Here is a 23840-nt window from a genome sequence, read left to right as displayed (position 1 = left end):
AAAGCAGTTCAATAAATTAGACATCTAAGTTTTGACATATTATTTCTCATAACTTTAATTCCCAGAAATGCAAAACAAATTATCATTTTTTAGTGTTACTTTTAATGATACCCCTGCCAAAAATTATTTAACATGCTACATAGGTTTAGGACCAATAAAGGAGATCTACACAGGGAACAAACAACATCTATTACTATAGTATTTTATTGATACTCATCTACAGGCTTATATTCATGCATATACAATATTTTCTTAGGAGAAAATATAGTCAAGCAGGGTAGTATATAGCACATAACTAATTTAATAATTTTTTGGAGTCACTTTTTGCTGTTTTCAGTTTTGAGTTACTGGATTTTAAGTGCAAAGGAGATTGTTTTTTGATCTAATCAGTTTTATCTTTTGGCCACATAATATATGCAATAAGATCAAGAGAGCAATAGTATTTCAGTTAGCCTTTGCTGCATAACAAACCATCCCTGAAATTCAAAGCCTTTAAACAACCGTTTATGAGCTCATGATTCTGTGGATTGTCAACTTGGGCTTTGTTCAGATTGGTGGTTCTTCTGCTAATCTTACCTGGGATTATTCACTGAGCTGCCATCACTTTACAAGATGTGTAGGGGCTGGTTAGTCTGGGATAGTCTCACTTCTATGTCTGGTGGCTGGTGCTGGCCCTTGATGGGGTAATGAGAGTGACTGAGCCAAATGTCTCCTAGGCTTATTCACATGCTGGTAATCACAGAATTCCCCAAGAACACCAAGAGAGAGTGATCCCTAATATGCAAGCACTTTTCAGATCTGTTTATACTACAGTTGCTCTTGTCCCATTGTCCAATGCAAATCACAGAGAAAATATGCCAAGCTCAGAGAAAACATGGGAGAAGACTACTCAGTGGTGTGGATACAGTCCACAAATAGTGGTGGACTTATCTGCCACATAAGGTAAGAGTTCCGTGTTCAAGGTAATGTTAAATGATGTGTTTGGTGGAATATACCTGAAATGAAACTGATTTTACCCTTTCTCTATAGGAAATAATTGTTTTTCTATTATTTATGTTTTAGGTTCCACATTTGTTGGATTTAAAAATGTTTGTTCAGGTGAAACTAATGTGATATTCATTACTAACCCTTTAAATGAGGATTTACAGCATCCCATCCATGTGAAGGACATACAGCTGGTTGACACTACTGAACAATCAAAAATATTTATACATAGACCCGATATAAGGTAAAAAATATGATAACTCAGTTTCTTCTCTTCTGTCATCACAGTTTTCCATTGTTTTCTTCCCCTGCCATAGATCTGAGAAAGTTGCTAAATTTAAAGTAACTGTTCATGTCTATGAAATTTCAATCAGCATTATGAAAATTAAGAGTATTTGATATATCTGTGTCTTCAGGTAAGTTGAAGAAGCTAGGCCTTAATATGTATATTTTCTCATACTTTTTTTCCCCATATATCATACATAGCACCATCATTAAACATAAAAGATAGAGAATGGGTCACAAGTATATTTGTACATTAATATCTCTCCATTAATAGTCATTAGGAATGAAAGTCATGTCTATCATTTCTTCCCTTTCCCTTACCTCTTTTGTTTCCTTTTGCTTTACAAATATCTTATTATATGCACCCCAGCATGTACTTGGAAATTAAATGGGAATCATTATAATCATTGTGACTAAAAATATGCAGAAACTTTGAACAGTGATTTTTTTTTTTCAGTCACAGAGGTTAGTTGGTGTCAGAATATTTCTAGAAGCTGAACCACGTAGATTCTAAGTCTTGAAAGAATATAGCCAATAACTGCTACTCTTCAAAAGACATGCGGACCAGGAATTTAGATATAAGACAATATTGGAGGAAAGAAAGTTTCCATTAGAGCTCTTTGACCATTTTCAGTATAGAGAGAAGACAAGAAATAATGCTAATTAGATATGCATCTCTTCAGAGAAATGCAGTGTTTCATAAATAGTTTGACTTCATCTGATCTTATTTTGATGACAACCCCATACCTCCTCATTTAATAATTGTTGAACTGCAGTGTTTTTTGGCTCAGTAGAGCTTCTCCTCACTAGAAAGCTGTTACCTCCTATTTAGTTATCATTTAATCTTTCAGATTTAATATATAATTTTAACATCTAGGTCATGAAGAAAATATTACATTTAAAAATATATCTTTGAGTCCTGTGCTTTTATTGGGATACTGTTGGCACAATCCCAGATCCCTTTTACTGAGTAGCTCACCCAGTCCCCAGATGCTCTAAATGTTGGCCAATAATGACCTACATTTGCCTGCTTTTCCAGAAGATTGCTCTTAGCCAAGCAGGAATAGCTGTGAGCGGCTAAAGCTCTCCCTACTACTGCCGTCTTGTAGTCCACAAAAAATGACGAATTTATACAGGAGGACGAAAGGCCGGCCCCCTTGTCTCAAAGTGGAACAGCTCTGGGTGTAGTTCGTGATCAAGAGATTCTCCTGGGATCAGATTGAAGCTAGTCTATAGACCATAGTCATCTCCCTTTTCTTTCCCTTGCCCTATATGGCTTCTCTCCTTCCCTTTTCTCTCCTTCCCTTATTGAGGACTCCCTTAATAACTCACTTGAACAAAAGTCCACATCTCAGGCTCTGTTTCTTTGGAACCTGAAGTAAGACAGAGCTCTAAACCATAATGTAAGAGTGCCACTGGGCAGTCTATTCACAGATTTGCTCACAAAAACACTCTGCACACAACTGAACACAAAGAACACATGACCCACAGAAATATTTACTCAAATCATCTCCAAAACTAATACAGTAGAGTATTAGTAGAGTAGAGTATACAGGGATAATTTATAGCTTCACGTCTTTCTTTTCAAAAAGCTCAGATCTATTAGATGGTATTTTGCTGCTATAACTGTAGAATGAATTTATATTTCCCCATGGTATATATCATATAGTGTAACTATGCTGTATACTATATACAATATACAATGTATAGTACATTGCAAATCAAGCAGCCATTTTATTATTATAACCAGTAACAGTCAACACTCCAGGTGGTTCAGAATGAAGGCAGAATACCATCTACGACTGAACTGCATGATGAGTTTATAGTATTTCATCTCTTACAGTTCAGGTATCTACAGAATGGTTATTAAAATATATAGCATAAAAATCATAATTTAAGTATATCTGTTTGTATATATATAGGCAAAAGTCTACAAGAATATATACCAATCTGTAATTGGTTATGAGCTTAAGAGCTTAGGATAGAAAGGTGAAGGGGACTGAACTTATATTAAGTATTTAGATTATTTTATAAAAAGCATATGATACATTTATAATTCTTAAAGACCCATTAAAAAAAGAGAAAGAAGGGAAAAATATAAAGACTTCCCTGCTAACACAAGGATTTTGTATGTCTGCACAACTGAGTAATTTACCTGCTCTTTGGGCAATGTTAGTATATTTTGAGCAATGCACAAATATGAAATCTATCATTTGACAAAATATGGAATAGCAAAATGGAATTCTAATTTTATTTCCCACAGGTACAATTTGTTCTTTTGAAGTGTTAATGAATTCATAATAATAGACCAAATCAACACAATGGAAAAACAGGCCTCATTACAATGCTAATTACATATGCTACTTGGTCCCACTTTGAATCCTTTCTGAAATAAGATTCAATCAGTTAATTTTTTTGATACTCTTATCAAATACGCAAGTATATTCAAATGCTCTCTAGAAACAGGGAGGTATACCAAATCTAAGTATTCATGCATTTCACTCTTTTCTTCACAGTAAGGTGAATCCATCTGATTGTGTAGACATGGTTTGTGATGCCAAAAGGAAATCTTTCCTTAGAGATATGGATGGCTCCTTTCTGGGGAATTCTGGTTCAGTGATACCTGAAGCAGAATATGAATGGAATGGAAATAGCCAATTTGGAATTGGAGACTATAGAATTCCTAATGTGATGCTCACATTCCCAAATGGAAGTAGAATTCCTGTCACTGAGAAAGCACCTTATAAAGGTTTGTTGGATCTTATTCTGTTAGTCCTCTGGTTCATGAAACAAAATATATCTTTTACTTTTAATGATTGATGTACTCAACTAATTTATATTTTCTACTTATTAATGTTATGTAACAAGCAAAAGATAGTATGTGGAAGCTTTTGTAAGGAGATTCTGTTTCATTTCTAAATGTGTATTCCTATGTTTCTAGGAATCATTAGAGATTCAACCTGTAAGTACATTCCAGAATGGCAGAGCTATCGGTGCTCTGGGATGGAATATGCAATGATGGTTATTGAAAGCCTGGATTCCGACACAGAAACTCGCAGACTCTCACCAGTAGCTATAGTGAGCAATGGTTATGTTGATCTCATTAATGGTAGGTATTCATTGTAAACAAACTAGAGTTACTCAAGGCATTCACTATTTACTACATTCATGGACATGTCTCATAAATTATCTATCACATAAAACTAGTAAACATAGGGATTTCCTTGCCTTCTGTTTGTAAGATCTATATGCAGGAGAGAGACTTGACTCTTCAGCAGTCCCCCACATTAGAAAGCCAGGACAATTACTCCAAATTGACCATTAGAAAAAGAAGAGGACATATGTATATGTATAACTGATTCACTTTGTTATAAAGCAGAAACTAACACACCATTGTAAACCAATTATACTCCAATAAAGATGTTAAAAAAATAAATAAATAAAAAATAAAATAAAATGCATTAATATCAAAAAAAAAAGAAAAAGAAGAGGAGGAAAGTTATTCCTTGAGTAATCTTTATAGGTATGAAGGTGGCATAAATATATTTAAGAAAAAATTGATCCAAGTGTCTGCAAAAAAAACAATTTTCTTTACATAAATTTTAAAAATGATAATATGATATTTGGAACTCTTGAGAATGAATACTCTCAGCCTACTTGTTTTTCATTTTCATGAATACTTGGAAGAATTAATCTTGAATCAGTGTGTTGTGGGGTTTTTTTGTTTGGTTGGTTTTGGTCTTTCTCATTCCTAATTCCTTTGACTGTCAAGACTATCTTGTCAAGCTCCACAGTCTAGGTGTCTTCCATTCTGGTCCTTGTTGGCTGTAGCCCAAGGGGAGGCAATGGTCTCCATGAGTCTTGTCATCCAAGACTTTTTGAATAAATAGGTGAACTTCTAAAAGTTACTGAAAACAGAGGGCAGGGACTCATTGTCTATTCCTGAAGTGCCACTGGGGGCTCAAAGATTAGTCCCTAATCAGGCTTAGAGTCTTTGAAGTGCTGAAGAGGCACATAACCTGGATCGGAAAGGTCTCTCTGTCCTGACAATGTCACAACATGTACTGAAATATTCTAAGATCCCCAAAATAGCCAATACCCTACAAGTTCATTTTTTTTAACTTGTTGAAGAGAATAGAATGAGCTAAATCAGAAGTGTCTCAAAGTTACATGATTTTAAGTCACTCCCCACTTCTGCCCCAACATGCAATCTGCCTGGTTTCTATGACCTACGATCAACCCAATTTCAAATGCTGCCTTTCAGATCTTATAAAGCAGAGACTGTGGGAAGAATTTTAGACCAGTCAGTGAATAATGAAGATGTTTTCGAATTGCTCTGTTTTATATGGTGGAGAAAGATTTCATTCTGTTTATTTTTACATTTTCCTTTTCTGAAAGGCAATGTGAGTTTTCCATTTACAATAGTGATATGACATTTCTCTTTTAAATAAATTTAAATTTTAAAAATGACTCAATTTAATGAGAATGTAATTTAATGATAATGTAAACGATAGAAGCATGGCAAAAATTATGTAGGTGTTAGAAGGATGAGTGAAGCTTGGGATGCACTATACTAGGTGGAAAGAAAAATTCCCAAGATAAAATTTGTACATACCACTAAAGTTTCCCTTTAAATTTTAGTACTCAATTTTATTTTTAAAATATGGCTTTTATCACTCTAAATTTTTCATTTTATACATAGAAATTTCTATTTTCAAAACCCACAATGAAGGTTTCTTCAAAAGTGGGATTTATATTTTGGATAATAAAGGATAGGTTATGCTCTACTTAAGCTTCAGAAGTTTATATTGGTTTAAAATTCAATCAAACTTCATTTATAAATATTGATAATAATTCCAAGCAAGCTAGGAAATTAAGCAAAGCTTATGAATAAATACATCAAGAAAATTCATCATTCCATGTCTCACTCACTGTTTTATATATGTATAATCCCAGACACTTTAAAACTGAGTGAAATAGAGAAGTTTTCTACAGCAGTCATGTTACATGTGTTCTGGAAATGTCTGGATTCAGGTGCAAAGCATCCACTTTCTTTTGGTTTTCTAGAAGGTTTAATGGAGTGTTATTTCTCAGATTGCTTCAGTTATTTAATGACGTTGACCCTCCAATAGTACCTATAATCACAGTCTTTAACAAAAATTTATTAAAATAGCAGTGGAGGAAGGTTAAAGGCAATTAAAAAAACACAAAAGAGTTTGTCGAATTTACAAATTAATGAACAAATGAGTGAAAGAAATAATTAATAAATCAGTGGTTCAGACATACAAATGTCCCTGTTTTCTATGTACAGGCTTTATTTTTAACAAATTATCTCTGTTATAGCATATTTCTCAGCAAAGAGTCTGAGAAAGTTGGTTCCCCACCCAAAGTCACATTTGATAAATAGGAGAGAGCATCAAGCATTTTCTTCCTCGCCATGGGGCCTGGACTTAAATATGATTATTAAAGTAGAGATACAAGTAAATCTATTTCCTTCAATGACCTTCCAGCACAAATCCTCAACATATACCCTCTGACCCTGGGCAGTCTAAAAGTAAGGATAGTAGAGAGGGAGTTGCTTCCCTGCCTTCCTTTTCAAGGCAAGGTTTGAGAAATAGCTTAGATCACTGAATGGATGGGTGGATGGTTAATGGCTGTAAATGCTGAACTTGACCACTGCAATTTATTTTTAATACAATTACTCTTTGGGTTTTGCACTAATAATATTCATAGCACAGAACATGAACTTTCATTTGTGTGGATGTAGGCCCACAGGATCATGGCTGGTGTGCCGGGTACACATGCCAGAGAAGACTGTCCCTGTTTCATAGCATCGTGGCTCTGGGCAAATCTTATGAGGTCTACTTCACTGGCACTAGTCCCCAGAATCTTCGACTGATGTTGCTTAATGTTGACCATGACAAGGTAAGGCAAGATAGAAATTATTTCTTAAGAGTTATTGGTTTCAGGTGCACAGGCAAGTGATTGATTCAGTTATACTAATACGTGTATCTATCTAAAACTAACACAACATTGTTAACTACCCTCCAATATAAAATAAAAATTTTTAAATAAATAATTATTGATAGCTATGTAAAAAAATAATAAAAAAATAAAAATTATCTATTTCATTTATTGACTGTCAAGAAATGCACTTTGTCATTCAGTAATTCTATGAAGATTATTTCTGTTCAATTATTTGAAGTAATAAATTTTTAAAAATCTAAAAAAGAAAAAGAGTTATTGGTGTTACGTGCATATATTTCTATCTGCTGAGGACTTTATCTCCTTCCCTGTCCTCTGGAACATCGTCAGCCTTACAGCTCATTTTCAAGGACCAGTAGCGTACCACCAAAAATACTGTGAGTCCAGACAGTTTTCATCAGCCTGAGAACACATATGAGTTCCAAACACCTCTCCCCATATGCACTTGTTTGTGCTTCTACATTTGAGAGGTAACAGTGATTTCCGACTTGTGTGATTAGCAAGCACACCTGAACTTTTACATAAAAATAGCATGCATCTAAAACTGGTCACTCGGGATTATATTTTCATTCTTCCATGCTGCTATTATTTATATATGGCAGAAATACACCTTTGGAATTTACTTCAGAGATCACAGCACATTATCTAAAGTATCTTCAGTAATGTCAACTCTGCTATAAATGGAATTCAGCTGGGATGATTAACTTTATATATGCTATGTCAGTGGAAAAAGAGTATGAGGTCAAGCAGAAGTCTCATAATATAGATTTTCTTTTCTAAGAGTATGAGATTTGAAAGTCCCAGAGTGGAACGTGAAGAAAGGACACTGAGGGCTTCCCCGGTGGCGCAGTGGTTGAGAATCTGCCTGCCAATGCAGGGGACACGGGTTCGAGCCCTTGTCTGGGAAGATCCCACATGCCATGGAGCAACTAGGCCCGTGAGCCACAATTACTGAGCCTGCGCGTCTGGAGCACACGGGCTCTAGAGCACAGGCTCAGTAGTTGTGGCACATGAGCTTAGTTGCTCCGCGGCATGTGGGATCTTCCTGGACCAGGGATCGAACCCGTGTCCCCTGCATTGGCAGGCGGATTCTCAACCACTGCGCCACCAGGGAAGCCCCAAAAGAGAATATTTTTAATTTTAAAAATAAAAATGGTAACTCTGAAGTAACGTGACTGTTAATATTCGAAGCCTCTGCAAACAATCTCAGAAGAAGATTCCAAAACTACCTGTAGCTTATAAATTCCTCCCCACCTTTGCAAAAGCTAAGTCTCCTCACTTTATGATTATGATTATATCTGATAGCATGAAATGTGGGGAATGAACATGAAAAATGACCAAAATTGAATGAGGTTAGTTTTTTGACTTTGTTTTTTGTCTTATTACCAAAATCAGAGGTAAGCATTTTTTTCAACATTAAGTGCCTAATTGTGTGTGGTTGTGTTGTACACAGCACTGCTAACTCTCCCGTTTCCCCTGCCCCTAGAGTTGAAAGCCTGTATTGAACATTATCTTTTAAAGGAAGCCTCTCTTTAATTTAGAGAGTGTCCTCTAATATTTTTTTCTTACATTACATTCTTTTCTATGAATGGTTGAATGTAAATCTGTTTAAAATTTTTAACTCAATATGTATCCTAAATCCATAAAAGTTAGTTTTAATATTCTACAGAAGGCATGTATAAAGGATATTTTTAAAGTGCTAAATTCTAAATATTCTGTTTCATTGTTCTCTTAAGATGCAAAAATGTTGTTTATTTTTAACAGGCTGTTCTGGTGGGAATTTTTTTCCCCACGCGTCAACGTTTGGATGTCTATGTGAACAATTCATTGGTCTGCCCCCAGAATACAGTATGGAACTCCCAACAGAAACACTGTGAACTTAATAGACACGTGTATACAGGTATTTCCTCAGAAAAATACAGCATACATTGTATATGTATACTTAATTATGTATAAAATTCTTTATAATGTTTCATTATGAATATTTTTAGTTCCTTAGCCCTTGACAAATACAAGAGAAAATAAATTTTTACCCATGGTCCACCAAACACTAAAATGTGTTCATTTATAACATGTGTGTCCTGAAAGATCACTCCTGATGGAATTCTTATCTATCTGCACACATGCAGATAAAAGTTTGTGCGTGTGATGGATATTCCTTTGCCTCCTGAGAACATTTACATTCTACACGTTTAGTTCACTTATTCCTGCGTACAGAAGATATTTTTTGCTTAAAATTTTCACCCTATCTCTGCTTTACTTCTATTTCATAGAGGTCAGAACCTAAGTTCATTGGCAGTCACCAGAAGTATTGCCAAGAAAGCTAGCATAACATTAGTTGAGCACCATGAAGTAAATATGATGAAGTAAACTCTGGATTTAAAGGAAATATATGGAAGAAGCTAACTTACCCATTTACCAGTGTTGCAAGACCAGGATTTTATTTATCTCTATTCATTGAATTTTTTTATTAAACAGGTACTAATAAGGCCAATCCACTCCTTTCCACATGTGCTACTTATCATCATTTTTTTAGCTGTGCCCCGTAATCTTGGCTAACGATTACATAAATGTGTGCTGTTGATCATAATATAAGCTAGACAGGAGAGTATGAATGGATACCCATATTCATTACCGTCTGTGAAACAAGTCCTACTTCTACTAATAATATGAACATCTGATATTTCCAGAGACATTACTATGTGTCAGGCACTGTTCTAAGTGCTTTGTATATAATAACTAACGGTTACTATATCCTAATAACACTTTGAGGTAGGCGCAGATGAGTAAACTGAGACACAAGGGGGTGAAGTAATTTGCCAAGCTTTCTGTCTTAGCTCGGGCTGCCATAACAAAATGCCGTAAACTACATGGCTTAAAAACAAATTTATTTTCTCACGGTTCTGGAGGCTGCTAGTACGAGATCAGGGTACCAGTATGGTCTGGTTTCGGTGAGAGCACCCCTCCTGACTTGCAGATGGCTGCCTTCTCACTGTGTTCTCAGGTGGCAGAGATAGAAAGTGAGGGAGAGAGAGAGAGAGAGAGAGTGCTCTAGTGTCTCTTCTTACAAGGGCATTAATTCATCATGAAGTCCCCTCCCTACCCTCATGACTTCATCTAAACCTAATTATTTCGCCAAGGCCCCCATCTCCAAATACTGTGACATTGGGGGTTATGGCTACAGCACATGAATTTGGGAGGGACACAGTTCAGTCCAGAACAGTATCAAAGGTGGTAGGGGCAGAGCAAGGTACCGAACACAGAGGGTCTAGCTCTAGAACCCACGCGCTTAACTATTATGCTACATTGCCTCTTTAGAAGCTAAGAGAGTGTGCTATTTTTACATACAAATGATTGCAGATATTTACAGCTTAATTTTCATAAATTTTAACTCTTTTTTTAAAACGGTGCTTTTGGTACAAAGTACTCTATCGTTCAAGTCAAGAAAATAAAAATTATCTCAACAGGCAGAATTTAATACAGGGAACTGGTTACACAAGGCTGCAAAACAATACCACCACTACCCTTTTTTTTTTTTTTTTTTTTTTTTTTAAAGGATTTTCTTATTTATTTATTTATTTATTTATTTTTGGCTGTGTTGGGTCTTCGGTTCGTGCGAGGGCTTTCTCCAGTTGCGGCAAGCGGGGGCCACTCTTCATCGCGGTGCGGGGACCGCTCTTCATCGCGGTGCGCGGGCCTTTCTCTATCGCGGCCCCTCCCGTCACGGGGCACAGGCTCCAGACGCGCAGGCTCAGCAATTGTGGCTCACGGGCCCAGCTGCTCCGTGGCATGTGGGATCTTCCCAGACCAGGGCTCGAACCCGTGTCCCCTGCATTAGCAGGCAGACTCTCAACCACTGCGCCACCAGGGAAGCCCCCACCACTACCCTTTTAGAATTTTTTTTTCTGAAATAGCATTGCTTTTAGATGAACATTTTGCTTTGACACTTGGAATGGAAAATAATATCCCTGTATTATGAATCTATACATATCTTTTTAGATTACCCAAAATGTTTATTATTATCTATGTCTCTGATTCCTTCCATTACTGTGAAGACATGAGAAAGTTAGCTAGGATAAGTGGTGTATGCACCTGTAACAGTAGCTTGAGAGCAGCTTCAATTTATACTACAAAAGCACATTCTTCAGATTCACAGAATGTTTAAGCCAAATTGCATCTAGAACTTATACTAGTAGATATTTTAAAAAATGTAGTAATAATGAAATGGCTTCTTAATGCCATTGTTATGAATGTCTATTACATTAATAAGAAATTACCTCTTTTTTCTAAGACTCTAATTTCTTTTTCTTAGTAAGCCTCACCATGAAATGTGGTAAGAAGCTACGTGTCACATTCCAGTATTACTATACAGTCAGACTTTGGGCTCAATATGTGTTTGTGGATTTATTACTTCTTGGACGTTGTTTATACTCTGCCCTGAAATCATTTATATATTTATTCATTACATATATATATATGTATATATAATTTCAATCACTTTAACAAAATTCAATGCCCTAGTAGAATTTTTTTGTGTTGACTAAAGAGTTTTCAGGCTGAAATGTAAACTTCTTTTATTGATGTAAGAGCCTTCTGAGATGTTTTAGTATTTGTAAAATACTTCATTTGTATTACATACTTTTGTCCTTAGTAAAAATAGAAGCACTGAATCATCATTTTTCCTTAAGAGATGGTATATAGCACCGCATAAACTAGATGGCTGTTAAACTTACATTTTTAAATTACCAAATGCCTTTAGTCAAGGCTTTAAAATTCTGAAAATGTAAATAGTGTTACAACATAGGCTCCTGGTTCATATTAGATTTTATTTCTCATTTGTATGTGTCTATAGCTAATTGTTTTTTAAAATAAATTTAATGTATAATGATTATTAATGGTATTATTTTAAAAATTGACTTTAATTTTGCATGTCAGTTTTATAAGTGTTTTTGTTTTTAATATGCATATTTTCCTATGAAAGAATGATAATGTTGAACTTTTTCAAAATTTCCTAGATTTAAACAAATATTAAATACTGCATGGTAATTATGATAATGTAAATAAATTTAACTGTGCTATTTTGGCTTTTTTCGTTCATAGAGCAATTCCTTCCTAACCTGAATTCCAGTGTCCTTGGTGAAAACTACTTTGATAGAACCTACCAGATGCTTTACCTTTTGGTTAAAGGAACTATACCTGTTGAAATCCACACCACCTCAGTCATATATGTCTCTTTCCAATTACCTGCTGTAACAGAAGATGACTTTTATAGTTCTCATAATCTGGTTAGAAATCTTGCCTTGTTCCTAAAGATATCAAGTGACAAAATCCGTGTCAGCAAAGTAATACGAGGGGAGAGTCTGCGAAGGAAGAGATCCACGGGACTCACAGTTGAACTGGAGATTGGAGATTCTCCCCCTCAGTTCATAACCAATGACACTACAGGTATGAAAAGTAGACATTTGAGACAGAGTAATGTAGTTCAAAACCACATCCATAAATAACCCTATTAAGGCTTGGTAAACCAGGCCTCAGGAAATCCCACCAACCTCACATCCTGAACCCTATAAGGGCCTAGAGACCCTTCTCCCTGCTCTACTCCCAAACTATTTTGAATTTTGAAGGAACTTCAACCTCTGTTTTGTTATTGTAGAAGTTAATTACTTCAACAAAAGGATTTGACCTAACATAAAAGATCCTAGAGGTGACCTAAGGAAGTGACCTTATAGCTGAAAGAATACGGGTGAAAAGAGCTGGTCAGTGAAAAGTGGGAGGTAAGAATGCTGGAGGCTGAGGAAGTAGTTGGTGAGTTTGGTACATATGAAGAACTGGAAAGGGTCCAATAGGTCTGCAGCAAAGGTATCAGGAAGGACAAGCTGCCAGAGACAAGGTTGAGAAGGAGGCAGGTGCTAGATTGTGGGAAACCACAAGAAGTCTCCCTTTTGTAAGCCAAGAGAAGGACAGTGGATGTTTTCCTAAGGGACATAATAGACAATTCTGAGAGGTGGAGTGGTGGGTTAGATTTCCAGAGTAAAGTCACATATTTATACTAACAAGTGCAAATGTGCCAGAATATGTTCTGTCTTTAATTTCTATGATTGACCTAATCAGCCTTACCAGCCATCACCCCTTTCTCTGTCCCTCACTCCTCATACCCTATTTCCTTTTTTAAAATATTTATGTATTTATTTATTTTTGGCTGTGTTGGGTCTTCTTTGCTGCGTGCGGGCTTTCTCTAGTTGCGACGAGCAGGAGCTACTCTCCGTTGCGGTGCGCGGGCTTCTCATTGTGGTGGCTTCTCTTGTTGCGGAGCAGGAGCTCTAGGTGCGCGGGCTTCAGTAGTTGTGGCACACGGGCTGTAGAGCGCAGGCTCAGTAGTTGTGGTGCACAGGCTTAGTTGCTCCACGGCATGTGGGATCTTCCCGGATCAGGGATCAAACCTGTGTCCCCTGCATTGGCAGGGGGATTTTTAACCACTGCGCCACCAGCGAAGTCCCTCATACCCTATTTTCTAGGTATCAGAGATAAATATAAGCTCAGCTATCCCATCAGAGGAAATTTTGCTGGCTTAAATTATGATTTCCTTAAGGTGACTCAGTTTGGGTGGGCATTTGGGTAAATGTTCAGCCCTTCAGATTTTCTTCCTCTCCATCTGTTCAAGTTGGTATCTGAATACCAAGGGGCTTTCCTGACCTCAGGCCCTCTTGTTGCCCTCTTGTCTTCATAGTCTTTGCGACAGCATGGGTGGTCTTCTCTGCTCTGTATCAGCCTCTCTTGTGGTGCAACTGAACTTTCCTGTCCTCTTGACATGCAATCGCATCCCCAGCTGCTAATTCCCAACTGTACCGTTGTCTCTAGTGGTCAAGCACAAGTACTCTCACCTAGGCATACCCCTCTCCAAGAAGATGAGGTCTGGGTCTCTGTCAGAGGAATATTACCATCCAGCTAATGAAGCTTAAGCTAAAAGACCCTTTACTTGTACAAGTCCTGGGAGGGGCTTTAACTTTCAAGGCCCTGGGAGAAGGGTCCACTTAATAATGTGGTCAAATAATGGACTATTATTATAAAAGTTGCACAAATAAGACTTGTTCATAAAGAGAGCCTCCACGCTGTATAATTTTCAGACTCAGAAAATCCTGATTACCCTATTCCTGTCCAGCATCTTTTTCATTAAACTCCCAGGCTCTCTTATGTGTAAACTTAGGTACTGGGTGAAGTTCTCATCTTCTGCCACTGGGGGTCATCACTCATTTCTCCAGGAGGTTTGCTTCTGAGCTTTAACCCCATGCACCTGCCACATTGCTGTTCTGGAATTCTACCAGTTAAGCAGGCAGAAGGTTCTTCCCTTGTGGAGATAAGCCTGTGCAAAGGCTTGCATGAATGGAATGAGGTGCTGATCAACTCTCTTTGTTGAAGGAAACAGGAAGCATAGGCTTGTGTTGCAACCAGATCTTACAGTGATGTTCTCTGCCCAGTCATAGGTTACTTTCCTTCATCAAACTTGTATTTCCTTGTAGCTACAGAATCAGGGCTTTGGGCTCAACATAGTCTGTTAATTTAGTCTAGGAGTTGTAGCAGGTCCATGCCACATATATAGATTGCTCACTGACTCTTAGAAATCCCTGGTAAGCCCTTACATGTATTGGGGTCCAGTATTTACCACACTAGCCACTCAGATGTCCAAAGAAACTGTGATTTATTTCCTATGTGTGATCTAAACTGCTTCACACATAACCTCTCCCACCCTCCACTCCCTTAAAGCAGTTTTATCTTGTTAGATTTATCCAGATACAGGCATAATACAGTCTAAGAACATGGAAATAGGGGCAGGAGGAAGGACAGACCAATGGCCTGTTTCCCAGACTTAGATTGGGGTAGGGTTTGAGGTCTTGAGGAAAGCCCTACAACCTGGCAAGGAGTGACATCACAGCAAAATATTGGGAAGTGGCAAGAAAGATGTACATGTATTCATAGAAATACTCCTAACTCCCCACAGCCTTCACATAGTGTCAGGAGATCCAGAAGTTCCCAGATGTCCTAGAAAGCAGTTACTTAAGTGCTGAGGGGACCTCTGGATAAAGAGTCATGTCAGGAATAAGAGCTCTTCAAGTTAAGGTCTTTGGTTTCTAGAAGGCAGTCGGCAGAAATGGATGCCTTCACACATCAAATGGTCAGAGAGAACCTGTTAACAGTGCAGCCTGGTCAGACTGGCCACCCTGCACCGAAAACCAGTGAGGAGAGGTGGTAGTAGTAGTGTATGGACGTGAAGCTCCTTTGTACTGCTGCCACGTGAGCCCTCCTACCTGGGAAGCCATCTTGCAGGAGAGTGTGTGGAGGGAGTGGCGGGGGGAGCCCGCTAGATGGCCATTTACCCCAAAGAATCTGAATCAACCAAAGAGACCTTTCCAATGGACAGGGACTGAAATTCCCCAAGAGTGTGCTTTTCAAAGTGTCGCGTGAGACCTGCTGCCCGAGAGCGTTGCCTCCTTCTTCCCGAGCACGCTACGCTTCAGGGCTTAGCCTTCATGGAAGAAACTCAATGATTGAAGTCCGTAAGGCATGACTGTGGATGTGGAAGAATCGTAGGTGCTAGAATCGTAGGAACAGTACACCAAAACATCCTGGCTGCGGTTTCTTAAACGATCACTCTGACTACAGTGTATGGAACGGAGTGCAAGAGGGAGAGAATGGAGACAAGAAAGCCAGTTTAAAAGCTGTTTTAGTATCTCTGCTGCTGCTGGGTTAAGTAGGATTTGGGCAGTGGAGGCAGATTTAGAAATTGAGAACTGATTAAATGGTGTGGGGGAGAGGTGAAGTAGAAGAAGGGTTCAAGCAAGAGTTCCAGGCTTCTGACAAAAGGAGTACAGCGTGTAGAGGTGTCCCTTCATAACGTAAGGAGCATTAGGGGGACAGTAGGTTTAAGAGGAACTGCCAAGCTAGAAAAAGGGAACAGAAACTACCTACAATGTTAGAATTAACCTTGAAAATTGTCAATGTCCAGAGCAAATAACAATTTTTTGTTAGTAATTTAATGCTAACGTTAGCAACTGATTAATTCATACTACAAACCCGATGATGTTAATTATCCTTCCATTCCACAATTAACACTCAATCTTTTTTTTTTTTTTAGATTTTTTTATTTTTTTATTGATTGATTGATTGATTGATTGCTATGTTGGGTCTTCGCTGCTGTGCGAGGGCTTTCTCTAGTTGTGGCAAGCGGGAGCCACTCTTCATCACGGTGCGCGGGCCTCTCACTGTCACGGCCTCTCTTGTTGCGGAGCACAGGCTCCAGACGCGCAGGCTCAGTAATTGTGGCTCACGGGCCCAGCCGCTCTGCGGCATGTGGGATCTTCCCAGACCAGGGCTCGAACCCGTGTCCCCTGCATTAGCAGGCAGATTCTCAACCACTGCGCCACCAGGGAAGCCCAACACTCAATCTTTAAAAAGTGATATGCAGGGCTTCCCTGGTGGCGCAGTGGTTGAGAGTCCGCCTGCCAATGCAGGGGACACGGGTTCGAGCCCGGGTCTGGGAGGATCCCACATGCCACGGAGCAGCTGGGCCCGTGAGCCACAATTGCTGAGCCTGCGCATCTGGAGCCTGTGCTCCGCAATAGGAGAGGCCGCGATAGTGAGAGGCCCGCGCACCGCGATGAAGAGTGGCCCCCGCTTGCCACAGCTGGAGAAAGCCCTCGCACAGAAACGAAGACCCAACACAGCCATAAATAAATAAATAAATAAATATTAAAAAAAAAAAAAATTTAAAAAGTGATATGCGATGATAGACATACATGATAGTACTTCACTTCTAAACAAAAGATGACAGAGGAAAGTAGTTTTCTCAGCATGCTCTCACTCGTTTTTCTTGAATTTATTTTATCTACCTTTGTTTTTTCTTTAATTCCAGCTTAAGAAACATATTCTACTGAGTTTTTTATTTTCCTGACCTCCTTAGTATGACTTAGTCATGTTTAGCTCATGTACAGTTAGAGAGCTGTAGAATTCTATAATGTGGATGGAGCGAGCAGCACAAACATAAACGAAAGTGAGATATTCTCACATGTTCTCACTATACCATATTCTTATAATCCACATGTCATAACACTGTTTCCTCATAGGTCAGATGCAGTTATCTGAACTTCAAGAAATTGCTGGTTCTCTTGGACAAGCTGTAATTTTAGGAAAAACCAGTAGTATCCTTGGATTTAATATCTCTTCCATGTCTATTACCAGTCCTATCCCCAGCCCAAGTGATTCTGGCTGGGTTAAGGTAAGAAAATGTGACTAGAAAAATGCATTTTAGCTATTTAAAACGTTACTTATTTCTTATTTTAACTATTTTTCTATTTCAATACAATAATTTAGAGAACATGTCTTTCTAATTTATTGTTGGTTATTTTTTTAATAGTATTACTAAAATGATAAAGTAGTTGAAAAAGGAGCCTATCTTCTAAAAATTATGTATTGGTATAAAATGTGCTTTGCTTTGACTATTACAACAATGCTTCATAAATTTGCTCTAGAGGAAATATTATAATAATATTGACTCAACGTATTAAACATACTTTTAAATAAACAATGATATAACATTTAGCCTGGCTAAGATGAGTTTGCTACTGAATGTAGTTTATCATGTGAAAACCACTTCATCACTCATGACCATTTACTAGGTGACCGCCCAACCGGTTGAAAGGTTTGCATTTCCTGTTCATCATGTGGCCTTTTTGTCCTCGCTGTCAGTGATCACTCAGCCGGTGGCAACACAGCTGGGACAGCCATTTTCTCAGCAACCTTCCATAAAGGCAGTAGATGCTGATGTAAGTTATAACTCAAAGATTTACTTAAGTGGAAGAATTAAGCTATAAATTCTGGAGGGTGAACCGACTTCACTAATCCTGGTAGACTGGCAACCTAAGGATTGCACTGCCTCTTCAAAGTTGGACTAATATCTATGCATGTCACCTTTTGCTGTTTTAAAAATGTTTCTTTTCAGTGAATTTGCTCCACTGCCCAAACTCTTTGTGCAGGAAAAGGAGCTTCTATAGATTTAAAATTTGAAATGAGGCATTAAAAAAAATAAAGTTCCAAATATCTTTCTTAAAAAAAGCATGGGAACAGGACAGTTGTTATAATTCTCTACTATTTTCTTCTTTAGGGTAATTGTGTATCAGTTGGGATTACTTCACTGACTTTGAAGGCCGTACTAAAGGACTCCAGTAATAACCAAATCAGTGGTCTTAGTGGAAATACAACAATTCCATTTAGCAGCTGTTGGGCCAACTACACAGATCTTACTCTTCTTAGAACAGGTGAGTGTACTATTTTGGATCCTCACATATATACCCATAAATAGGGACAATTATAATTTCCTTTTAATGAACAAAGCAGTCTATACTACACTGGTCAATAAATTATAGAAATCAGAATGTCTAGCTTACAAAAATATATTTAATATGCAAAACAAAGTGAAAAATAAAATAAGCAATTAAGGGAATTAAAACAGGTAACTTGAGGATGTACATCAAAATTATATCATGATTTGTATTTTCTTCTTTATCCATGTGTGTATTTTTCTAAATTTTCTCACTATGTATGTATGACATTTATAATAAGAAAACTTAATATATAGATTTTTCAAATTCAAGAAAAGAAAGGATAATATAGTGTCATATAATTTTAACGGCCCATGCAGGAGTTCAGAGTTGGGCTGGAAGGTGGGTTCTAGTCTTTCTGAAAGCCAATGCAAAGGAGAAAACATGAACATTACCATGATTCATAGCCCTCTGCAGATAGACCAGTTGCTGTGGAGAATCACAGCTTGCTCTGAGATCAGAACAAATGTCTCCTATGAGTTGTCATGAAGTATACTCATGACATCGTCAACATGTAAATACATGATATCTTCAACAGTAAATACAGTCATAACTTCCACAGTGAGGTTTCTTATATTATCTTCATATGGATTGATGGCATAACTCCAACTGGTAAAAGCCTTTCTACCAAGGCAAAAATGACATGTCCAAAAAACAGGTCTCTATTGATGATAGATTATTCAGTATCGAAAAGAATGAAATACACCATGAGAGAAAACAGCCTTATGATGATGCTTACCCATGGAAGGCAGAAAAATCAGGTCATCAAAGACAACACAGAGCCACTGGATCAACCTCCTCTGAAGTTCAAACAATCTCCAGATTTAACAAATTTGACCTCATCATTAAATAGCTACAAACTGAAAAAAAAAGAAAAAAAAGAAAAGAATGAAATAGACTCCTTGTACTGGAGACAGGCCTCCGTTAATCTGTTTACCTCAACCTTTATAGGCCCTAACTCCTGAAGAAGTTTTATTGTGGTCCTCGCTCTTCTAAGCACTGTTATTTCAAACACACACCCACACTAAAGGTCAGAATAGAAGCCAAAGTAAAGAGTAAGAGAAGTTAAAGAATATCTAACAATAATCTGGGGTTTTTTTTCCATAAGAACTAAATATCAAAAGCTAAAATCATTCCAAAAGAATTTTTTCCTTATTTGTTGTTTCCTCGTGCTTTGATGATGCCCTACACCAGATAAGTTTGATCTGCCTACTGGGCAACAATATCTCAACCTAGAGTTTGATGGGAATCCAGTGGCAATGAGCTCAACATTGTGCTCTGGGACAAGTACCTGGAGTGTCCAGTAAGCCTGGTGACTAAGGACAGAGCCTAATTCATTAACAGTCAGCCTAAATGGCAGTAGGACTGGGACCTTTTTTTTTTTTTTTTTAAATTTATTTATTTATTTAATTTTTGGCTGTGTTGGGCCTTCGTTGCTGCACGCGGGCTTTCTCTAGTTGTGGCGAGCGGGGGCTACTCTTCATTGCGGTGCGTGGGCTTCTCATTGCAGTGGCTTCTCTTGTTGCAGAGCATGGGCTCTAGGCGCACAGGCTTCAGTAGTTGTGGCTCACGGGCTCTAGGGCGCAGGCTCAGTAGTTGTGGCGCACGGGCTTAGTTGCCCTGCAGCATGTGGGATCTTCCCGGACCAGAGTTCGAACCCGTGTCCCCTGCATTGGCAGGCAGATTCTTAACCACTCTGCCACCAGGGAAGCCCAGGACTGGGACCTTTTTATGGGAAATGAGGAACTTGACAAGAACCCTGCCTGAGAGAAGGTTGCCCACCTCCCCAGGAAGGTGGACTCAAGAGGTGCGCAGTGACAAAGACCCAACCTGAGGATCAAGGTCTCCAAACTACCACTTCCAAAGGCAATGTTCCAAAGTAACCAGGGTCACTGGAGTGCTGAAGCAGTAATGTAGGTTTTGACGTTTTTGTGATAACAAAATAGTGCTCTCCTTTTATCCAGTATATTTCCTTTAAGAGTTCAAAGCTTCCCTTAGAGTGTCTATCTTATTTGCTGTGGAGAACAGTCATTGTTTCTAATTCCCTTCCTTCCTGCCTGCCTGCCTGCCTTCCTTCCTTCCTTATTTCTTGCTTTCTGTCTTGCTTTTTTTCCATCAAGTGTAGGGTTTCAGTTCTCTGGTTGTGTATAGTAAAGAAGGTCAAATATAGTCATCTCTTTATTATTTTTAAATCAGTTAGCCAGTTTTTAGATTAACTGTAAAACTGCAGTAACAACAAAGCATATGTAAGAAAATGAATAAAGCGTCTTTCTTGTAACACTTTCTAGTAGGAATCCCACTTGATTACTGCACTGTGGGAAATCCCCTCGCAGATTAGGCCAGCCTGACCCAGTGGCACCACACCCTCTTCTACTTACAGCTCCCTAAAGAGCACGGCAGGGGCCACAGGGTAGAGAAGGCATGGGTTGTAGTTTCTCACACAGAAAATAAAAATGTGAGAATTAGGTAAGAAAAAAGTGGAAGAAGAAAATAAACAGCTGAGACTGCATCTTTTGAACAATCTGGATTAAAATAATATTACTAATGGATAATAACATTTGGGACACGTTTATTTAGCAACCTATGTGATACACAGCGCTTGTTTCAGTTTCTAATGCTACTTAACAAACCAGCCCTAAATCTAATGGCTCAAAACAACAATGATTTCATTTGCTCACAATAATGTGGGTCAGGAATTTGGGATGGTTCATCTCTGTTTGATGATGTCTGGGCCTTCAGCTGGGATGGCTTGATTGGAGTCGTGTCACTGAGGTTGTGATCTTGGATTTTGGCTGAGTTCTTCACTTCTCCTCCATGGAGTGGCCTCTCCACTAGCCTAGCCTGGCATTCCTCACAATACTGCAGGAGAAAAAAACATGAAAACAAAGCAAAAATATCTAAATTCTTCACACATCAAAATCTTTAAGAAAAAAATATGCCTGCCACAAAAATTCAGTTTTTTCAAACTGAAAAAAAGGAAAGACTTAAAAACACCATTGTCAGGAATTGTAACAGTGGCAGAAAATTCTGTGGAACAATGTCTATCCACCTTGAAAGTTATAGAATGCATTGCTATAGAAAGCACAATGTGGTCAATATATTCTCTCCTGGAAAAGAAAAGACGAATGAAAACAGACATTATTTTTTTTTAAGATAATAGAAAAAAAACAGAAGAATGAAAACTTTGGAATTATGCCAAGTATTGCACATTCTGCTCTGTATGGTAACTACTATTTTTTTTTTTAATTTGGCAGTTCACTTTATTTTTATTTATTTATTTTTACATCTTTATTGGAGTATAATTGCTTTACAATGTTGTGTTAGTTTCTGCTGTATAACAAAGTCAATCAGCTATATATAACATATATCCCCATATTCCCTCCCTCTTGAGCCTCCCTCCCACCCTCCCTATCCCACCCCTCTAGGTGGTCACAAAACACGGAGCTGATCTCCCTGTGCTATGCGGCTGCTTCCCACTAGCTATCTATTTTACGGTAACCACTATTAATGATAGCAGTAGTCCAAGAAGAAATTACGTCATGGAAAAATATATTGGTTAACTGATATTCAAAACTGTGGGAAGGTTTAACATATGGATTAAGAAATATTTAGATGGGTGTTTCACACTCTAAATATATCTAACGTGTTTCTTCAAGCTTGTCTACCTTGGGTAAAAAGAAAGGGATCACGATCTTGCAACACGAAAATAGCATCTGACTTAAAGCAAATGTGGAAAACAGTTAAAAATGGTTGAGTCTAAGTCGAGGGCATATGGGTGTTTGTGGTACTATGCTTTCAACTCTTACGTTTGAAGTTTTTCAAAACAAAAAGTTCAGTATCCATCCCCACCTCCCCCAACTGAGGCTGCAGCTTCTTCACTCCTCGGTCAAGTATATGGGGATCAGACAGAGGTTCAGTACCCTCACCTTCCTTCCCTATTGTCCTTCATTTCACCCTCACCTCCCTTCCCTACTGTCCTTCATTTCAAACAGCCTCTGGGCACTAGGAAAGAACCCCTAAGAAGTAGGTACTGATGCTGCAGAAAGAAAATCTACCCAGAGTCCTCCTGCCCATAGTTGTTGGGCAGATAGAACTCTTCTGACTCTGAGACCCTCTCTACACTTGTTTATACTTTAATTTATTTGACTCAATTTCCAAAAATACTTCGTTAGGGGTTATACAGTATTTGTAAGTCAATGAAAACCCAATTGGAATTGTATGACAGCAAGCAAATAATAAAAGGAAGTCAGACACTGTGATGATTTTTTTTTGCCCTAGGAAAAAATTTTAAGATTGAATTTATCCTGGATGGCGTCGTTCAGGTGGAGTCCAGGACTTTCAGCCTAGCCGCGCAGTCTGTCTCCAGCAGTGGCAGTAGCGGCAGCGGCGGTGGCAGCAGCAGTAGCAGCAGCAACAGCAAAGTGTCTACTGTGGGCACAGCTGCCCAGATAGTGACTACAGTAGTCAGCTGTCTGGTGGGAAGAGTGTTGCTCTTGGAAATATTTATGACTGCAGTTTTGATTTTGAACTGAATTCTCGGTAAGCACAGTTCACTTTTTCTCTGTTTGTCTCCACATACTGAGGTACCAGAAAATGTTTACTAAATAGAGACTGAGTGCAGCGTGGCACCACAGGCAGAAAGACACGATCTCAGCCACTGAGAAAGTTAGAGCTTCAATGGTAGAGACAAGACCACCCTACGGAAATGTTTTTCACACTATAGGATGGCGTATAAGAGTGTGGGGAATGAGAAATGCATGTTACATCAGGACTCTTTCAGTTGCAAAGGGCAGAAGCTCAGCTCCAATTGGTTTAGGCAGTAAAGTGAACTCACTTAATGGAGAAGTCCAGAAGTAGTCTGATTCTGCCACAGCGAGAACCAAGGGCTCAAATGGCATCATCCAGAACCTGTGTCTCTCCATCTCTCAGCTCCATTCTTCTTGGTGGCAGATTCACTCCCAGGCAGACTCTTCATCAGGAGCCCCAACCCTCATGGTACAGGTACCACCAGCATCTTCATGTTTACAGTCTACTGGCCCAACAGCTAATCCAGAAAGAGCAAACCTCTTTCCCAGCACTTCCAGCAAAAGTCCCAAAGCTATGTCATTGACCTGGCTTGGGCCACATACCCATTCCTGAACCATTCGCTGTGGCCACGAGTTGCCGTGAATTTGAGATGGGGGTAATAATTTAGAAGAATACTGAAGTATTTCA

At 38.5% G+C, this 23840-nt stretch overlaps 1 protein-coding gene across 2 annotated transcripts in view; it reads left to right on the top strand.

Moving 5' to 3' along the window:
* Positions 1–23840, top strand: part of PKHD1L1 (PKHD1 like 1) — a 155758-nt gene that overhangs the window by 130415 nt on the left and 1503 nt on the right. For both annotated transcript variants that reach the window (XM_057532372.1, XM_007188783.2), the window contains 10 exons: positions 1063–1228; positions 3786–4018; positions 4211–4378; positions 7037–7194; positions 9019–9154; positions 12355–12699; positions 17373–17524; positions 17925–18071; positions 18410–18563; positions 22905–23165. In XM_057532372.1, coding sequence (XP_057388355.1) covers positions 1063–1228; positions 3786–4018; positions 4211–4378; positions 7037–7194; positions 9019–9154; positions 12355–12699; positions 17373–17524; positions 17925–18071; positions 18410–18563; positions 22905–23158 — 1913 coding nt within the window. In that variant the 3' untranslated portion in view covers positions 23159–23165. The remainder of the gene's footprint in view (positions 1–1062; positions 1229–3785; positions 4019–4210; positions 4379–7036; positions 7195–9018; positions 9155–12354; positions 12700–17372; positions 17525–17924; positions 18072–18409; positions 18564–22904; positions 23166–23840) is intronic.

The sequence above is a fragment of the Balaenoptera acutorostrata genome, chromosome 17 (assembly GCF_949987535.1).
Source record: "Balaenoptera acutorostrata chromosome 17, mBalAcu1.1, whole genome shotgun sequence".
NCBI lineage: Eukaryota > Metazoa > Chordata > Mammalia > Artiodactyla > Balaenopteridae > Balaenoptera > Balaenoptera acutorostrata.
This window is presented reverse-complemented; position numbering and strand designations above follow the sequence as displayed.